At 48.1% G+C, this 14,275-nt stretch overlaps 7 protein-coding genes across 7 annotated transcripts; 3 read left to right on the forward strand and 4 right to left on the reverse strand.

The window, feature by feature from the left end:
- Positions 1–898: 898 nt before the first annotated feature.
- On the forward strand, positions 899–2,206 carry CANTADRAFT_6164 (uncharacterized protein; the record flags this gene model as incomplete). The annotated part of the gene is made up of 1 exon (XM_020210835.1): positions 899–2,206. One exon carries the CDS (start codon positions 899–901, stop codon positions 2,204–2,206), a length of 1,308 nt encoding a protein of 435 aa, XP_020064089.1.
- Positions 2,207–2,429: 223 nt separating this feature from the next.
- Positions 2,430–3,245, reverse strand: CANTADRAFT_6165 (HAD family hydrolase; the record flags this gene model as incomplete). Its single annotated transcript, XM_020210836.1, has 1 exon — positions 2,430–3,245. The coding sequence occupies one exon, from the start codon at positions 3,243–3,245 to the stop codon at positions 2,430–2,432; it is 816 nt and encodes a 271-aa protein (XP_020064090.1).
- Positions 3,246–4,118: 873 nt separating this feature from the next.
- Positions 4,119–6,179, reverse strand: CANTADRAFT_26062 (uncharacterized protein). Its single transcript, XM_020207633.1, has one exon. The coding sequence runs from the start codon at positions 5,854–5,856 to the stop codon at positions 4,171–4,173; it is 1,686 nt and encodes a 561-aa protein (XP_020064091.1). The 5' UTR covers positions 5,857–6,179; the 3' UTR covers positions 4,119–4,170.
- A 482-nt stretch (positions 6,180–6,661) lies between these two features.
- CANTADRAFT_6167 (uncharacterized protein) lies at positions 6,662–7,597 on the reverse strand (the record flags this gene model as incomplete). The annotated part of the gene is made up of 1 exon (XM_020210837.1): positions 6,662–7,597. The coding sequence occupies one exon, from the start codon at positions 7,595–7,597 to the stop codon at positions 6,662–6,664; it is 936 nt and encodes a 311-aa protein (XP_020064092.1).
- A 2,942-nt stretch (positions 7,598–10,539) lies between these two features.
- Positions 10,540–11,727, forward strand: CANTADRAFT_26065 (uncharacterized protein). The gene has a single exon (XM_020207634.1). The coding sequence runs from the start codon at positions 10,585–10,587 to the stop codon at positions 11,632–11,634; it is 1,050 nt and encodes a 349-aa protein (XP_020064093.1). The 5' UTR covers positions 10,540–10,584; the 3' UTR covers positions 11,635–11,727.
- Positions 11,716–12,522, reverse strand: CANTADRAFT_26066 (uncharacterized protein). The gene has a single exon (XM_020207635.1). It carries the CDS (start codon positions 12,054–12,056, stop codon positions 11,817–11,819), a length of 240 nt encoding a protein of 79 aa, XP_020064094.1. The 5' UTR covers positions 12,057–12,522; the 3' UTR covers positions 11,716–11,816.
- Positions 12,523–13,607: 1,085 nt separating this feature from the next.
- HIT1 (Hit1p) lies at positions 13,608–14,108 on the forward strand (the record flags this gene model as incomplete). The annotated part of the gene is made up of 1 exon (XM_020209980.1): positions 13,608–14,108. One exon carries the CDS (start codon positions 13,608–13,610, stop codon positions 14,106–14,108), a length of 501 nt encoding a protein of 166 aa, XP_020064095.1.
- Positions 14,109–14,275: the final 167 nt, after the last annotated feature.

Genomic DNA, 14,275 nt, shown 5'->3' on the forward strand with positions numbered 1-14,275 from the left:
ATGGACCCTGATGTCTGCGTGTGCCAACATCAGAATAAAAAACCACTAAGCTATTAGTCAGAATTAGTTATTCTCAATCCTTTCATCGATTTCTGCAATTAATTATTCTGAACAATCCTCTCATCGGTTTCTGTAATAATTAGTCATCTGTGCCGTCTCACATACAGGATATGCTCGGAACGCAAGATTGCCTCTGGCCCTGTCATAGCATCCTCTACCCACAAATTTCCCACGTATCAGCTTAATTAGTATAATTCATCACTAAGTATTAAACTCCCCAATTACACCATCTTTGTTCCAAAAATCGCATTCTGACCATACCTCGATTGGTGTCCTGCACCCAGCCCGCTATGAGACCCTTAGTCAGGTTTAGTAAGTGTCCATCATCTGGCTTGTCACCGTTGGCATTTTTGGCAGGTTTTCCGCCAGCTGCAACCTTAATCGTCCCCGCCCCGCCGTTTGCGTTTTGAGTTGATTCGGTACTGTCTCGGTTCCCCATTAGGCAGTCATCTCATCTCCACCAAACACTAATCCTTGCAAGTACCACATACAAACCGTATCCTCGGCCAGATTATTGTCAGTAGCGCATTTCAGAGTTAAGAACAAGTACAGGACCAAACTGCAAGATAGCACTACAACTTAGCAACAGAACAAGTCTTCACCTCGAAACATCACTACTAGACACCACAACAAGACCCCACTACATCCCTCAATAAAACGTCTATTCAAACCACAATAACACATCACTACAGACGTCTATAAACGAGCCAACTCTCCAAATACAAATCATTTCTTCAAACCACAGGATATCTAACCAAACCAGACTTCTTTCAACATCAAAACAAGTCTATCCAACGAGAAACCACAAACATCAAACGACACCAACACACCACCAACCATGTCCCGCCATCCTCTCACCGTCGAGATCTCCAACGAAGTGGACCTCACCATCAACAAGGTCCTCCCCCACGACAAGGTGTTCTCCATCCAGGTGGGACACCGTCTCTTCCGTGCCAGTGGCTTGTCGTTATCCTCCGACAGCCCGTCGTATTTTACCAAGTTCTTCAGTGAGGACGCAAACAAAGACAAAGTGCTCTTTCTCGACAGAAACCCCAGGATCTTCGAGATGATTTACAACCACCTCCAGGGCTATCCGCTAGACATCAACAACGACTACGACTTCGTGCATTTGTGGCTGGACTCGCTCTACTTTGGGCTCCGGAAGCTCCAGAAGTTCCTCATCAGCGAAGACATCTTCGCCAACGTCGGCAACAGAACGTTCAAGATCGCCAAAAGCCTCTTTGTAAACACCGGAAACTATCCCAACTACTTCACAGTGTTGTACGACGGGTTGTTCCACGAAAACATTGACCACATCGTGGTCAAAGGCATCCTCAGACCGCCTCCGTTGCGTCCAGCAACTGTGTGCAGATCACCAGACTTGTTTGCTGACTTGATAGGCTTGCTAAGAGGCAGCCTGGACGTGATCAGAAATGATGAACATCGTAGGTTGTTGATACGGGAGTGCAAGTACTACCGGTTCTTGGAATTGGAACAGAGAATTGTCAAGCACAAAATCATCAACAACCCATTTTCACCCTATCGTCAAGAGATTGTCATTGATCTCTTCGATATCCACCCTAAGGGTGTCGTCAACGACTCTCCGCCCGACAAGCTCAAGGAAGTACCTTTGAAGTACCAGCGACCATTTTTGTCCAAAGAGCCAAAACGAAGCTTGATCTTCCAGTTGGACACCACTGCCAATCCCGACATTTTGGGCTACTCGGAGGTAAAACTTGTTTTGAACAAAAACGTTCATGTTCCCATCGTGCACATCACCCACAAGCTAGCTACCAGAATGCAGTATGCGTTTCAAGAGTTTAGTGGCGAGTTTACCACTCAGGAAATATCTCCTTTTCCCTGTATTATATTCACCCTGGGTTTCGCTGGGTGCAAGTCCATCATTAATGGAAGGGAGATGAAGGAGCTGTGGATTCACGATATCATTGGAAAGGACGAAAAAGCCGGCTCCGAACCTCCAGCAAAAAAGAGAAAAGAGGTTGAGGGAGACTTGATTGAGTTCCGCTTGACCCGTTCGTTGTGGAGAATGGTCATGAGAGGCAAGATGGCAAGAGTGCATGCGGTTTCCATCGAGGGGTTCACTGACCAGACTGAGTTCTTGCGGAACGAGTTGGACTTCTTGTAAGCAAAAAAATGCACCATTGCCGAATCTCAAGTTTCTTCAGACCCCTTTCCAGCCCTTTATAAACTCGATCTGAAACCCAATAAGGCACTAAAAAACTGTCAATAATTCTACGTTTATTTATCTATACGCCGGGCCTGCTCTGATTGATAAACAAAAACAGTAGCTAAAATCCTATTTCCTGAGCAGCTTCATGCCAGGTGAGCTCGTCTTGATACATTTCATCCTAGTGAGCAATTGAATTTCTAGCCGAACGGCTGGCAGAGGCTTCGTTCTGAATATACTCGGTGTTGGCATAGTGGTAGTCGTTGACCACGACCTTGAACTCGTCTGTGGTGGGATTGTACCCTTCAATCTCAAATGAAGACAAGTCGTCCACCACAATGTCGGCACCAGAAGCTCTCACCTTTTCTGGATTATAAGTGGAGCAGATGCCAACAATAAATGCACCCGCAGCACGGCCTGCCTTGATTCCTGCTGGTGCATCCTCAAAGACTACCACCTTCTTGTGAGGAGCATCATAACCCAAGTGCTCTCTAGCTGTCAAATAGCCCTGGGGATGTGGTTTTCCCTGGGATACTTTTTCAGCCGTGATAAAGCAGTCTGGCTTGTCAATGGTCAATAGTTTCAACCACTTGGATGCCAAAGGCAAAGTCCCCGAGGTGATTATGGCCCATCTCTGGTGCTTGTTGTCGGTCTCGTTTCTCGACAATTCGTCGAATCTCTTGACCAACTCCACTGCTCCCGGGATGGGTTTTGCATACTGGCCAAAGGAATCTGGAATTGAGCCCTCCCACTCAGTTACCTGCTTGACGTCGGCATCGTCAGGCGACCACTTGGCAATCACATCAAACGTTCTACATCCGTGGGATGTTTTAATAATTTCTTCAGGGTCCACATGGGGTCTAGATTCGCCAAAGTCTCTCCAGAATTCGGAAATGGCTCCAGTAGAGTTGACTAAAGTTCCGTCGCAGTCAAACAAGGCTGCGTGGATGTAGAAGACAGCTGGTGGCTTGGCTGAAACTGATAAACGCGACGACATGACTAGTTAGGTGCTGTATAGCAAGAATGTACGCTTTCGGGCTTTCATCATATATATAGCTTCGCTTGTAGGCTTCCGGGTACCCGGCAGCTATCAAAAGAAAAGAGGATAAGGTGCAAATGATAATTGCTACGCACTATGATTGCTTGGAGCATAAAAGTACGCTGGGTAGGTACCTTCTAGGGAGTGATTAACGAGGATGCAGGTGTGAGGGATCATGAGCAGGGTTCAAGGCTATTGGACCCATCTACACACCCAAAGAGTCCATTGAACGTGAAATACGAATTCACTGAAAGAGGAAAAAGAATCCTTGTATTCAAGATTCCTCTCAATAATATGGTAGACTGCTTGACTATGCTTACTTTGTAGGTATCTGGTATCCAGTATTTCAGTCACTCTTCTAGGGTTCAAGGCTCCTTCGGTGTGCTTGTGATGATTGTTGCGATGGTTGCTCTTACTGGAAATAATCCTTGGAAGACACGTCAGGGATGACATATTGCGCTATTATCCCTATTATCCCCATGTTGTGTCGCCTTCTTGCTCCAATTGGGGTTCTTATGGTTTAGTTGTGACCGGCATCGCTGATCCTATTGTTTGATGCACATACATTTGCTCCCCAAGTACATTATTTTGCACCCAAAATGATGACCTATTTTTATTCTCGCCAAAAGGCTAAAATTGCAGAAAAGGGCTCGCAAGCGTGGCTAGGGAACACTGGTATGCCAGCTTTATTCAGTGGTCTTTCACTAGAATAGAGCTTATTGACTGCTGAATTGAATCCACTAATCGTTTCATCCTCTCACATGGTTTTGTACTGATAAATATTTCGGATTCTTAGTATTATTCTATTTATATGTACAGTATCTGTACTTATGCGATTACTACTTACAATTAGTGGTTTTTGCAGCCAAGCGATCCCAACCGGCTATACAATAACCCATTTGGGGCCCCCATAGAGCCATCTCGCCACGAAACTTCCTGTAGTTCCGCAAAGACAAGCAAGGGCCAAAAACAAGACCAAGTGATCAAAACTGGCCCCAGTTCTGGAGTTGGTGATTGCTCCTCCAATGGGAATTCCAATCAAATCTCCAAAAGACATAATAAAGAATGCAGTTCCAATCCCTGCACCAATATCCTCCACCTTGAAGATTTGGCCAATAGCGGCAGGGGAAAGTGACAAGATCGATCCTGACGAAAACCCAAACCACGCCGCAAACACGTACAAACCGGTCAAGGTATGTGCCACTGGCCTGTTCACCCACACCACAAAGAAGGCGAGGGTGGACAACAAACTTATACAGCACACTAGATTGAATCTACCATATCTGTCTGCTAATAGAGAAGGGATAACTCTTCCGGGAATGGAACAAGCATTGAACACCACCAGGAGCATGTATGCCTTGTGGGGCGAAAAGCCAAAAGCAATAGCGTAGGAAGGAAGATAAGTAATGGCCAATAAGAATGCAAGACCATTGCCTAACAACCCCAAAACCAAGCACGAGTAGGTTTTGTTTTTGAACACTTTGAAGTCGATGGACTTCAAGATTTGGGTCAACACAGGAAGCTGACTGTTAGGGTTATCCTTTTGGAACTCGGTGTGGCGGTCACTGACTAGGGCCCATCCCGTCAAAAGGAACGAAAGACTGATAAAGGAACCGATACGAACCGACCACCCAAATCCAATTTTAGGGATCAACGAACGGAACATGATAGGAAAGATCACCCCACCCAAGGCTCCACCAATGTAGGCAAGCCCAATGGCCATGGCTCTTTTTTTCAAGAAATAGTGAGTAAGCACAGCGACAAAGGGCCCAAAAGTGAAGGCCACGCCAAAGCCTCCCAATATACCGTACGAGAGAATAAACTGGTACGTGGTGGTGGACACCGACATGCACATATATCCTACTGTCATGAGGGTGGTTCCCACGAGAATGGGGATTTTGCACCCAATATGGTCGAAAATCGGACCCAGGATTAATGTCATACCGAACAGAAGAAAGTTGTTGACAGAGAAAATCCACCCAATCGTCAGGAGCGGAGTGTCTGGAAGCATCTGGGAGATGTGTCCTTCAAACACTCCTACAGAGTTGGTGAAGGAGAGTACCCCTGTGAGGCCAATGCAAGACCCGAGAAGAACGAGGTACGCCCGGGTGCCACCCTCTGGAAACCGCGATGGGTCATCGAGGAGTGCCATCAAGTTGTCGCCGTCGTTGTTCTCCATGGGTGTGTCCTCTTTGGACTTTTCAAACAGGCTGGTCCGCGATGACCTCAACACCTCGACATTGGTCTCGGGAGAATTGATGTCGGAGCATGTAGAACTGCTCTTTTTTATCGTCTCCGAGGCATATGTTTCGTCCACGCCTCTGCCACCTACCTTCTCGATATCGAGATGTGACTGGTTTTCCTGGGGAAGGCTTTGGGATTTTTGCGCTTCTGGTAAGTTTTCGCGATGAGTATCACCACCATCCACATTTGCAGTCTGATCAAACTCCAGAGGCGTTTGGTCCGGGTTCTGCACTCTCAGGGTGTCGTGTTGCTGCATCTTCTGCTCCATAAAGAGTGCAGTAGGGCGTCCAGTTTCGTTTTTATGCAAGACTCCACTCCATCGCATTGTTGGGCGACGATCTCGCGCCAATCGTGGCGGATCCGATCGAAGATGGTATAGATTAATGTCCCACTCATCTCAACCCCGCCATAGGCCGAAAAAAGGCGGATATAGTGTTTAGGATGTTTTTTAGAGTGGGGTGGCGGCAAATATGCCGTTCTGAATCCGCGGAACCCCGATTATATGTTGGTACAGTACTTTGCAAGAGATTGCTGTCTGTAATAGGGATTGTACTTGTAGTGGATGACAGTGGGTGGCCGGTAGAGCTCGTAAATACGCCCATCAGCTGAATAATAAAGTCTAATAATATTAGTTAATTTTGAGAGTAGGGTAAATTTCCAGAAAATCTGCTGAAAGTGGATATAATTTAAAAAATGGAGCAACATGTGTGGCGTATTCAATTAACACGTAGACAATGTTCTCGTGGCTTCACATATGGTCCCATCGAGAAACGGTGTCGACATGCGTTTAAGTGTGGATTTGCTGTACTTGTGTGTGCTTAGTGGCCAGAATTAATTATGCCCGCATTAGTAACAGTGCGCCAGCTGCGAACAAATACCTGGACTAATAGTCATACACCTATCTAAAAAGGACTACAATGAAATGAAAATAAAAAATCGGAGACGAATAAGTGTATACTACCAGAGAAACTAAAAGAATTACTCAACTGAGTAGTTTTTTTCACCGAGGAGAACCTGAAATGAATTATTCAGAAACAAGATATATCACCATAAATTTATAGTTAATAACTCGCTAATAACTCTAAGAGTTGGCTACTAAGGGAAATGCTCATATAAATATATTAATTAGTCTAGTACGCGGTAGGTGGGTCGTTAGCTATTATGGGGCGTTGGGCTGGGTCGAAGTTTCTGACTGGAGTGGTAGGATCGGAGTTGGGTACGTATGTGGGAGCCCCAAACGTCGAAATCGATCTTTCCTCGTCCTCCTTTGTGATATCTTGCTGGAACGAGTTGTCGAACTCGTTGGGGTGTCTGACCCTGTAGTGCTTGACGGCGGAGGGGAACAAGTCCATACTCCACATCACCAATAACAAGCCGTAGAAGAAGGAGATGGTCCACTCGAGGATAGCCGACTTGGAGTCATTGCCCTTCTTCATCAAGATCCCGAAGCTGAGCGCAAAGGCAGCTGCACACACCAACCACACACACTTACAAAAGAACGACACCATGTAGATGTTGGACCAGCGATGGCGTCCGAATATCACCTTTTCGTGGGTGGGACTGAGTCTCTGTGGGTAATGGCCAAAAATGAACGAGTTCAAGAAGTTGCAGGCACAGGCAAAGAACGCAAACGCAATGAAGATACCCACCATCGAGAGATGCACGTAGTGGAAGTTCTTAGTGTTGAAGATGGCCACGAAGAGGATACCCAACTGGGCAATCACTGCACACACGATACTGGCGATGGCAAACTTGGGCTGCTTGCTGGACACGTACGGCTGCAACTTCTTGTGGGTTCTGAGGTAATACTCCATGACAAGTGTGCCTACGAAGAAAATGGCCTGGAAGCCAGCACACGAGATGAAGAGCGGCTGGAGGTTGGTTGCTCCGATATCCGAGATGTAGACGGGATCCTGCTCCACGAAGCCCATGAATGGGTAGATGGGATGGCCCTGGATGGACCAGGCAGACATCATGGCAATCAACATGCCCCACCACACCACGAGGGCGATGAGGGGGATGATGTAGTAGTGGATCTTCTTGAACCGGAGGAGGAAGTGGGTCATTGTGGAGGAAGAGTCCTGAAGAGTCTTGTGACGAGTCTTGTGAACAGTGTGGAGGCCTCAGTGGTTATATGCGAGGAATCGATGGCTGTGCTCGTGTGACGTAAGAGGCGAGTATGCGTGAAAAAGACGTTGAACAGGGCTATGTCTTTGCGGAGCCAGAGGGGCAATTTGGGGCAGTTTGGCGCAATTTGGACGTTGAGTAGATGGCAGAGAGCACGCTGGCACGGTGGGGTCGGAGACTCGGAGCGGCCGGGAGCAGACGACTATTTATGCGAGGCAATCGTCGTTTCACTTGCAGAGTAGCAAAGCTTTGACGTAATTGTTCACCAGGGCCGATTGTTCGGAATGGTCCAGTTCCGAGGGCGTGAGCTATTGCTCGCACGGGCTTAGGAAGGGCAGAAGAGGTGCTGCGACGACGGCTGATTGTTGGAGGCATTGACGTACACAGTGAGGTGGGTAGACGGGGGAGGACATTTGTCAGCAGAGGGATGCAGAAGACCCGAACACTTCCGGCCAGGGTCCTGGTCTTCATGGGTGACCTGTGGCGATGAGCAATGACCGTGGGGGCTGATGCATGGAAGCTTGCGGTGGTAATTCGCACGTGATTAAAGTCACGTGACCAGGGTGTATCAGGCGAATATTGTGGAGTGGGACCCTATAGCTCTTACAAGCATTATTCAGAGCCTAGTAGAGTCGAGCCATCCGATAGACCACATATATGCCCTATGCTATTTCTAGTGCTAGGAAGTATAATTATCCGAGGTGCATTAATCCATATCATGCTCTTCTGCCCACTAGTCTTTGACATCTACCGTGAGAGGCCACAGCATGCTTCACTGCCGCGGTAGTATTCCCGGCACAGTATACGTGAACACTGTTCTGTATGCCTTAATCGCTCCGTTTCTCCGTCCGGGCCTCCTTTCATCATTGGTAATCCCAGCAGTCGTGTCCGGGCAACATTGTCAAGATTTATACCTCTAGTGTAATGTGCTTAAACAAGTTATTTATCAGCACTACGGGGCTCCAATGTGATCGTGGCCAGCCGGTGGATGGCTGGTGGCTACCTGATGCTTCGACTAATGCGAGTTATTGTATTTCCCTGTATTATTTATTGTAATGAATTTCAGAGATTACAGGTTTGATCTAGCCGTTGGCGTGATTTCATAGTTTACTGGTTCAATACTGGACTTTGGCGTGATTTCCTAATCTACTGGATTGTCACCACACTAGCCTCTCCTTGTAATGCTTTAGACGGTAATTATAATTAGTGGCATGAATACATGTCGCATTTATTGTCTAACAATCACAGGTTAGCAATGTCGCATTGGCCCCAAACAATTGTATTGTTAGCTATGTCTCTGGCAGACGGTTCGTGGCGCAGGCAATCACGTGACAGGCGCAGGTTGCTGTCACGTGCCGCTGCGCACCCCCAACGGTTGCAGGCTCGCTAGAAGCTCACCCGGTATTGTCACACCGCCAGCATTGCCACGACAACCGGCCCTCCCGCACCCACCAATTAGTGCCCTTGGCTACTGACAAAGACCATGCATGTGGGCATTGGCGCTGCGGCGTGCGAAGGCACCAGGGGCATGCTGGAACAGAAACAATAGCTCCCAGTTTAAGGACTAGGTTTACAGACATGTGTCGGGGATTACCCACCGGGTGCAGATTGTTGGGCAATAGGGGTGACGAGTCACCTGCACCATCGAGACGATGGCCACTGTCTAGGCCCCAGACTAGACGAGCACTGGTGCCGTGGCCCGCTAGACGACTCCGTTGCGAGGTAGTTGGCTACAGTACGAGAATCCGAGCCACCCACTGGAGTCGTAACCCGCCCAGGTACTCGTCGCAAACACCTCGATGCGCAACGGAGACTTGATGGCAGGCAGCGACAGTCACCACCAGCGGTGTGCGTTAGTGGCATGGAAATAGAGTAACGTAAAAGCCCCAATGCGCTGCGGTGCGAGCAAGGTGGGGATTGAGCCAATCAGGCTAAGGTGCGCATGATGCCTTGAGTGGTGTGGAAGAAACGGCACCGAAAATGACCCACCAGGATTTGAAATTGATCTTCTGCCAGTGGGCGCAGGGATAATTGCAAATTTGCAAATTTGCAAATTGGTAAATTGGCAAATTGGCGAATTGGCAATGTGAGACGTGGCAAAAATTAATTTTAGTGCTTTGTGCGATTGTCTGGCCAGTGCCCTCTAGTTGTTGAAGAATAAAGTTTCTAGTGAGCGCCTAACATATAGAGGCAATGTGATGTGGTAGCAAAACCTATGCTGGGGGTGCCCAACCATGGGTGGGCCAAGCGACAGTTTCAGGTATTGTCAGCGTTTCAGGGTGGTGGAGATCGACCAGGTCCGAAAGAAGGAGGCACAGCTAGAAGACAAAGTGGCATCAAAAGATGAATCGAGGCCACTGCAAATGTATGCACCACCAGATACTTCCCTGGAACTGGAACTGGAGTATTCTAGGCTTGGGGGGATTTTACTGGTTGAGACCTGCGAGCTTGCGAGCTTGCGAGCTTGCGAGCTAATTGGGATGATTTTGCGAGTTTCATGAAAATACCGTTACCAACCATGGTATTACTACATGGTAGGTATAACCGGCCAGCACCAAAAAATAATCTGCTACAAGGCATTAATTTTGTACCAAAACAGCATGCACCACAAAAATTAACAACTCGCATAAAAGCTTAAATTTTCTACCACCATCATTTGTGGTGGTGCTTAACCCGCAAAACCCAGGGGGTAACAATCCCAGCTCTGATCACACCAGAACCTGCAACCCAGAATATTTTTATTGTCTCTGACTTTCCCCCAAGCTGCAAAAATACCGAAAAGAAATCCAGGCTTTAGACGCACATAATTTTATCATCATTAACGATACAGCTGATTGTAGCATTGATTTAGCCTGCAAAAACTATAATTATATATATACTGATTTGTTCCACCCATGCCCGTTTTTACCACACTATCTTCACACCAATGGGCCAAGACATAGACACCTACATCAAGGTGGTATGGATGATAATATCTGCCACCAGCCCCTCCTCCCCCCAAAAGAGAAAGCATGCCCTCAAGAAGTTCCACGACTTCAGCAACAAGTACTCCTCGTTCATCGACCACTTGATCTACAACTCCCAGTTGACCCCCACCAACCTCATCATCAGCTTGTACTTCTTGTACAAGTACCACCACCACAACCACGTCCTCCAGTTTGCCTACAACGAGCACGTCATTCCCGACGAGCACGAGTCCATCAACATCTACCTTGTGGTGATGTCGCTCATCTTGTCCAACAAGTCGTTTGACGACCAGAGCTACACACTCAAGACCTGGCTCAACATCATCAACAACACCCTCTGCGACGAGAACCCCGACCTCGTCAAGGTCGACCTCAAGCTGTTGAACTCGTTGGAGGGCCACTTCTTGTCATGCTTGGACTACAAGTTGTCGTTCAACGGCGCGTATGGCGACAAGCAGTTTTGGAGCCTTTTGGCCACCTCGACCGTCTTCAGATTGCCCACGTCCTCCGTCAACAAGTACAAGAAGTTGTTGCACAACGACACTCCTGTGGAGCCAGCGCAAGCTGTCTCCAGCTACGTGGCCAGTCCTGGCTACTCCTGTGCCTACACCACCTCCTCCGTCTCCCCCAAGCATGGGTACCGCACCCCTCCTAGCATTTCGCGTGCCAGCTCGCCGTTGGACGCCTCGTTCTCTTCTTGCACCCTGAGCAAAATGGGTGCCGTGGGGTACTCACCATTGACACCATTGACTCCGTGCTACTCGGACTACAACTACAAAAGAAGACAACTCCACTCATTACAGCAACAGGCCATGGTCAACGCTGCCTATCCAGCTGCTCACGCAGGCTACATGGCGCACAAGTACCAGCCCAAGCCCGTGTACTACATGGTGCCCCAGCAGGCGCAGTTTGCGTTTGCTCACCAGATGGCGGCGCCTGTTGCATATCCTCTGCATGAAACATTCAACCCTTACTACGCCCCTTCTACCATTGCAACCCAGTGGTACTAGGCGGCCTGCATTCTGTCTATAACGAAGCTTATGAACTTGTATACTACGTGTGTCGCCAAGCACCTACATATTGGCTGGTCAGGAAATATAACATGAATTAAAGATGATTGTAGCAGCGCCGATATTTTCGGTGCCAGTGAATGCACCCAGTGCAACACATCTGAAACTAGTGCGATTTGCAGTCATTCGCATTGCAGACCAGTGCTTCTTGGGGCTCCTGGCGTGCGCCTACCGGGAATCCTGCGATCGTGCTTAAACCCGAGGTAGTAGAATATACTTGGAACGATGCGTAAATGGCTAGCACGCTTTCCAGGAAGAGTAGGAGGTTCCGTGCTCTCGCAAACGGAGGTGCACTTATCGGTCGACCCACCTTTACGTAACCAAGCCAAGGTGTAAGCGCTTGTACGTCCCCCAAAGCCCATGTCCTAACTTGAAATTGTAATTGCTGCAACTACTTCAATTAAGCTTAAGCTTTTATGATAATTTCGTAATTGTTGGCTTTTGTGCAGTTATTTTTTACCAATTAGTCTAACACGAGAGTTGGAACTTTTTGGCAGCAATAGAGACTGCCAGCATGGTGATTGATTGCATCCAAGGCGGATGGGGATGGAGAGTAAATGGGGCTCCAGGAGGGTCGGTGAGATTGAAGATATCGGTCCGTATGCACAGTGTGCGTATATGATGCACCCATGCAGATATGTTCCAACCGCAAAACACCGCAGTGGGTTTTAATGCATGGCATATCCACTCGGCCGTTAGATATGTCCGCTCAACCAGGTAGTCGTCACTATGTAACTGTGCGTTGGTGGGATCAACCTGTAAAGAATCGCATGCAATATGTAGGGTGGATGCCTCGATTATTGTTATGTGTGAATAGATAACCTGCAATCATCCCGACGCATCATCATACCTGCAATCTGGAATTGCTTTTTGGCGTTCCCACTCACAAGGAATTTTCTCAAACACCTCACATACACTTGTCACCGTACTAAAAGTAGTTCCTTGCAACGGAACATACGATTACCATTACATAATGTGCAATTGTGCCTGGTCATACATTTGCTGCTTTGTCGCATGAACTCTAATAACGCTCTCTTCCTGAGCCTGTTAAACATTGTCTGGCCAACCCTGGTGTCTGTCTGGATGTAGCAATGGGCCCATTCCGTTCTTCGCTGGTGCTCCGGAATTGTCTGGAGGTGAAATCGCCCGAAATGTTAATCACTAGGATGAGCCCCACTAGATTTGTTTTAGGCGGTGCTACAGGTATTCTCAGCAAGGGTTAGGTGGCGAATGTAGGCCCATCTAGTCTCCTGGATGAGTTTGATGCCCCTGTCTCAAATTGCCGGATTCTTCTATTCGAACTTAAAGTTGTATGGGGATTCTGTAGCATCCGAGCGTACATTCCAAACTGTAAACCACACCCACATGCAAGATGAAGTTTTTTCCTGACAAGAATCTGACATTTTGTGGTCGATTTATCCTGCATAGGTTACGAGAATGCCCCAACTTGTTGCAAAGGTCAGCACAATTCAATTTATTTCTGCGCAATCATGCAGCATGCTGCCCGCAGTTAACGCCCGTTTTTAGTCTAATCCATGGATTGGTGATGGTTTGAATCTCTGCAGCTCTTGGCAAATGCGACACAAAGCTGCTTGTATGCGCAGAACATCCCCCTGTCGCTCCAGAATAGGGCTTTCAAACTTTAAAACAATAAGTAAGGCATTTGGCTATCATAGTCCAGCGGTGGGCTCGGTCCCTTAAGCTGGCTGGCCTACAGGTTTGCAACTGGAATCCCTCACCACCACATACACCAGCTTCCGTTCCTGTACACCCCCGATCCTGGCGCATGCATTCCGGGGCCTGGCGGCCACCACCTATTTTTTGCGTGCACACCAGTTATCCTCCCACAAACCGATGTGCGCACGACCTGCTATCTAAGTTCAACATCTCATCGCAGCTCTCTACCACCAACCATGTCGAAGGTATGCGGTATTTGCCACGAGGCCGAGGCCAAGTATCGATGTCCACACTGCCCCACCCACTACTGCTCTCTCGTCTGCTTTAAGAGCGAGCAGCACACGCAAATCCACCAGAACTCGCAATCGCAGCCGGACCAGCTTGTAAAAGAGGCATCTCCAGCCCCTCGCCAGTCGCATGAAGAGGAGCCCAGCCTCTTCGAGAAAATCGCCAGTGATGGTGTGATACGAGCCATGCTTAAGGAGGAGGCTCTTCAGTTTCATCTACACACGCTCTTGCAAATCCTCAACGACGCCAGCCTCACTGGCAATAGCAAAAGCGGAGGGGCGAATTCAGGCAAAATGGCCAGCCAGGCTACGCTTGCTACGGAGGATCGACTCAGCATCATGAACATGAAATTGAGTGATTTGAGAGTGGGAGGCATTGAGGAGAACAGTTTGGTGGAGGAATTCGTGGACCGGGTTTTGAAGCTACGAGCGCAGAGTGCATGCGACTAAACTGGGTTGACAGTGAGAGTTGGGCGGGTGCAGGCAGCGAGAGTTTAAATTGCGGGAGGTGACAGAAACAGAAATATTATTGGTATGGCAGGTAATAGTTGTCGGTAGCCAGACTTAAGCAGCCAAGCTATTGGGAAGACTAATGGAGGTACGAAATTCTCGGCGTT

Source organism: Suhomyces tanzawaensis, assembly GCF_001661415.1.
Source record: "Suhomyces tanzawaensis NRRL Y-17324 unplaced genomic scaffold CANTAscaffold_4, whole genome shotgun sequence".
NCBI lineage: Eukaryota > Fungi > Ascomycota > Pichiomycetes > Serinales > Debaryomycetaceae > Suhomyces > Suhomyces tanzawaensis.

Coding starts and splice junctions, on each gene's coding strand:
- CANTADRAFT_26062 (XM_020207633.1), bottom strand. CDS start 5,856: ATGCGATGGAGTGGAGTCTTGCATAAAAACGAAACTGGACGCCCTACT.
- CANTADRAFT_26065 (XM_020207634.1), top strand. CDS start 10,585: ATGGGCCAAGACATAGACACCTACATCAAGGTGGTATGGATGATAATA.
- CANTADRAFT_26066 (XM_020207635.1), bottom strand. CDS start 12,056: ATGGGCTTTGGGGGACGTACAAGCGCTTACACCTTGGCTTGGTTACGT.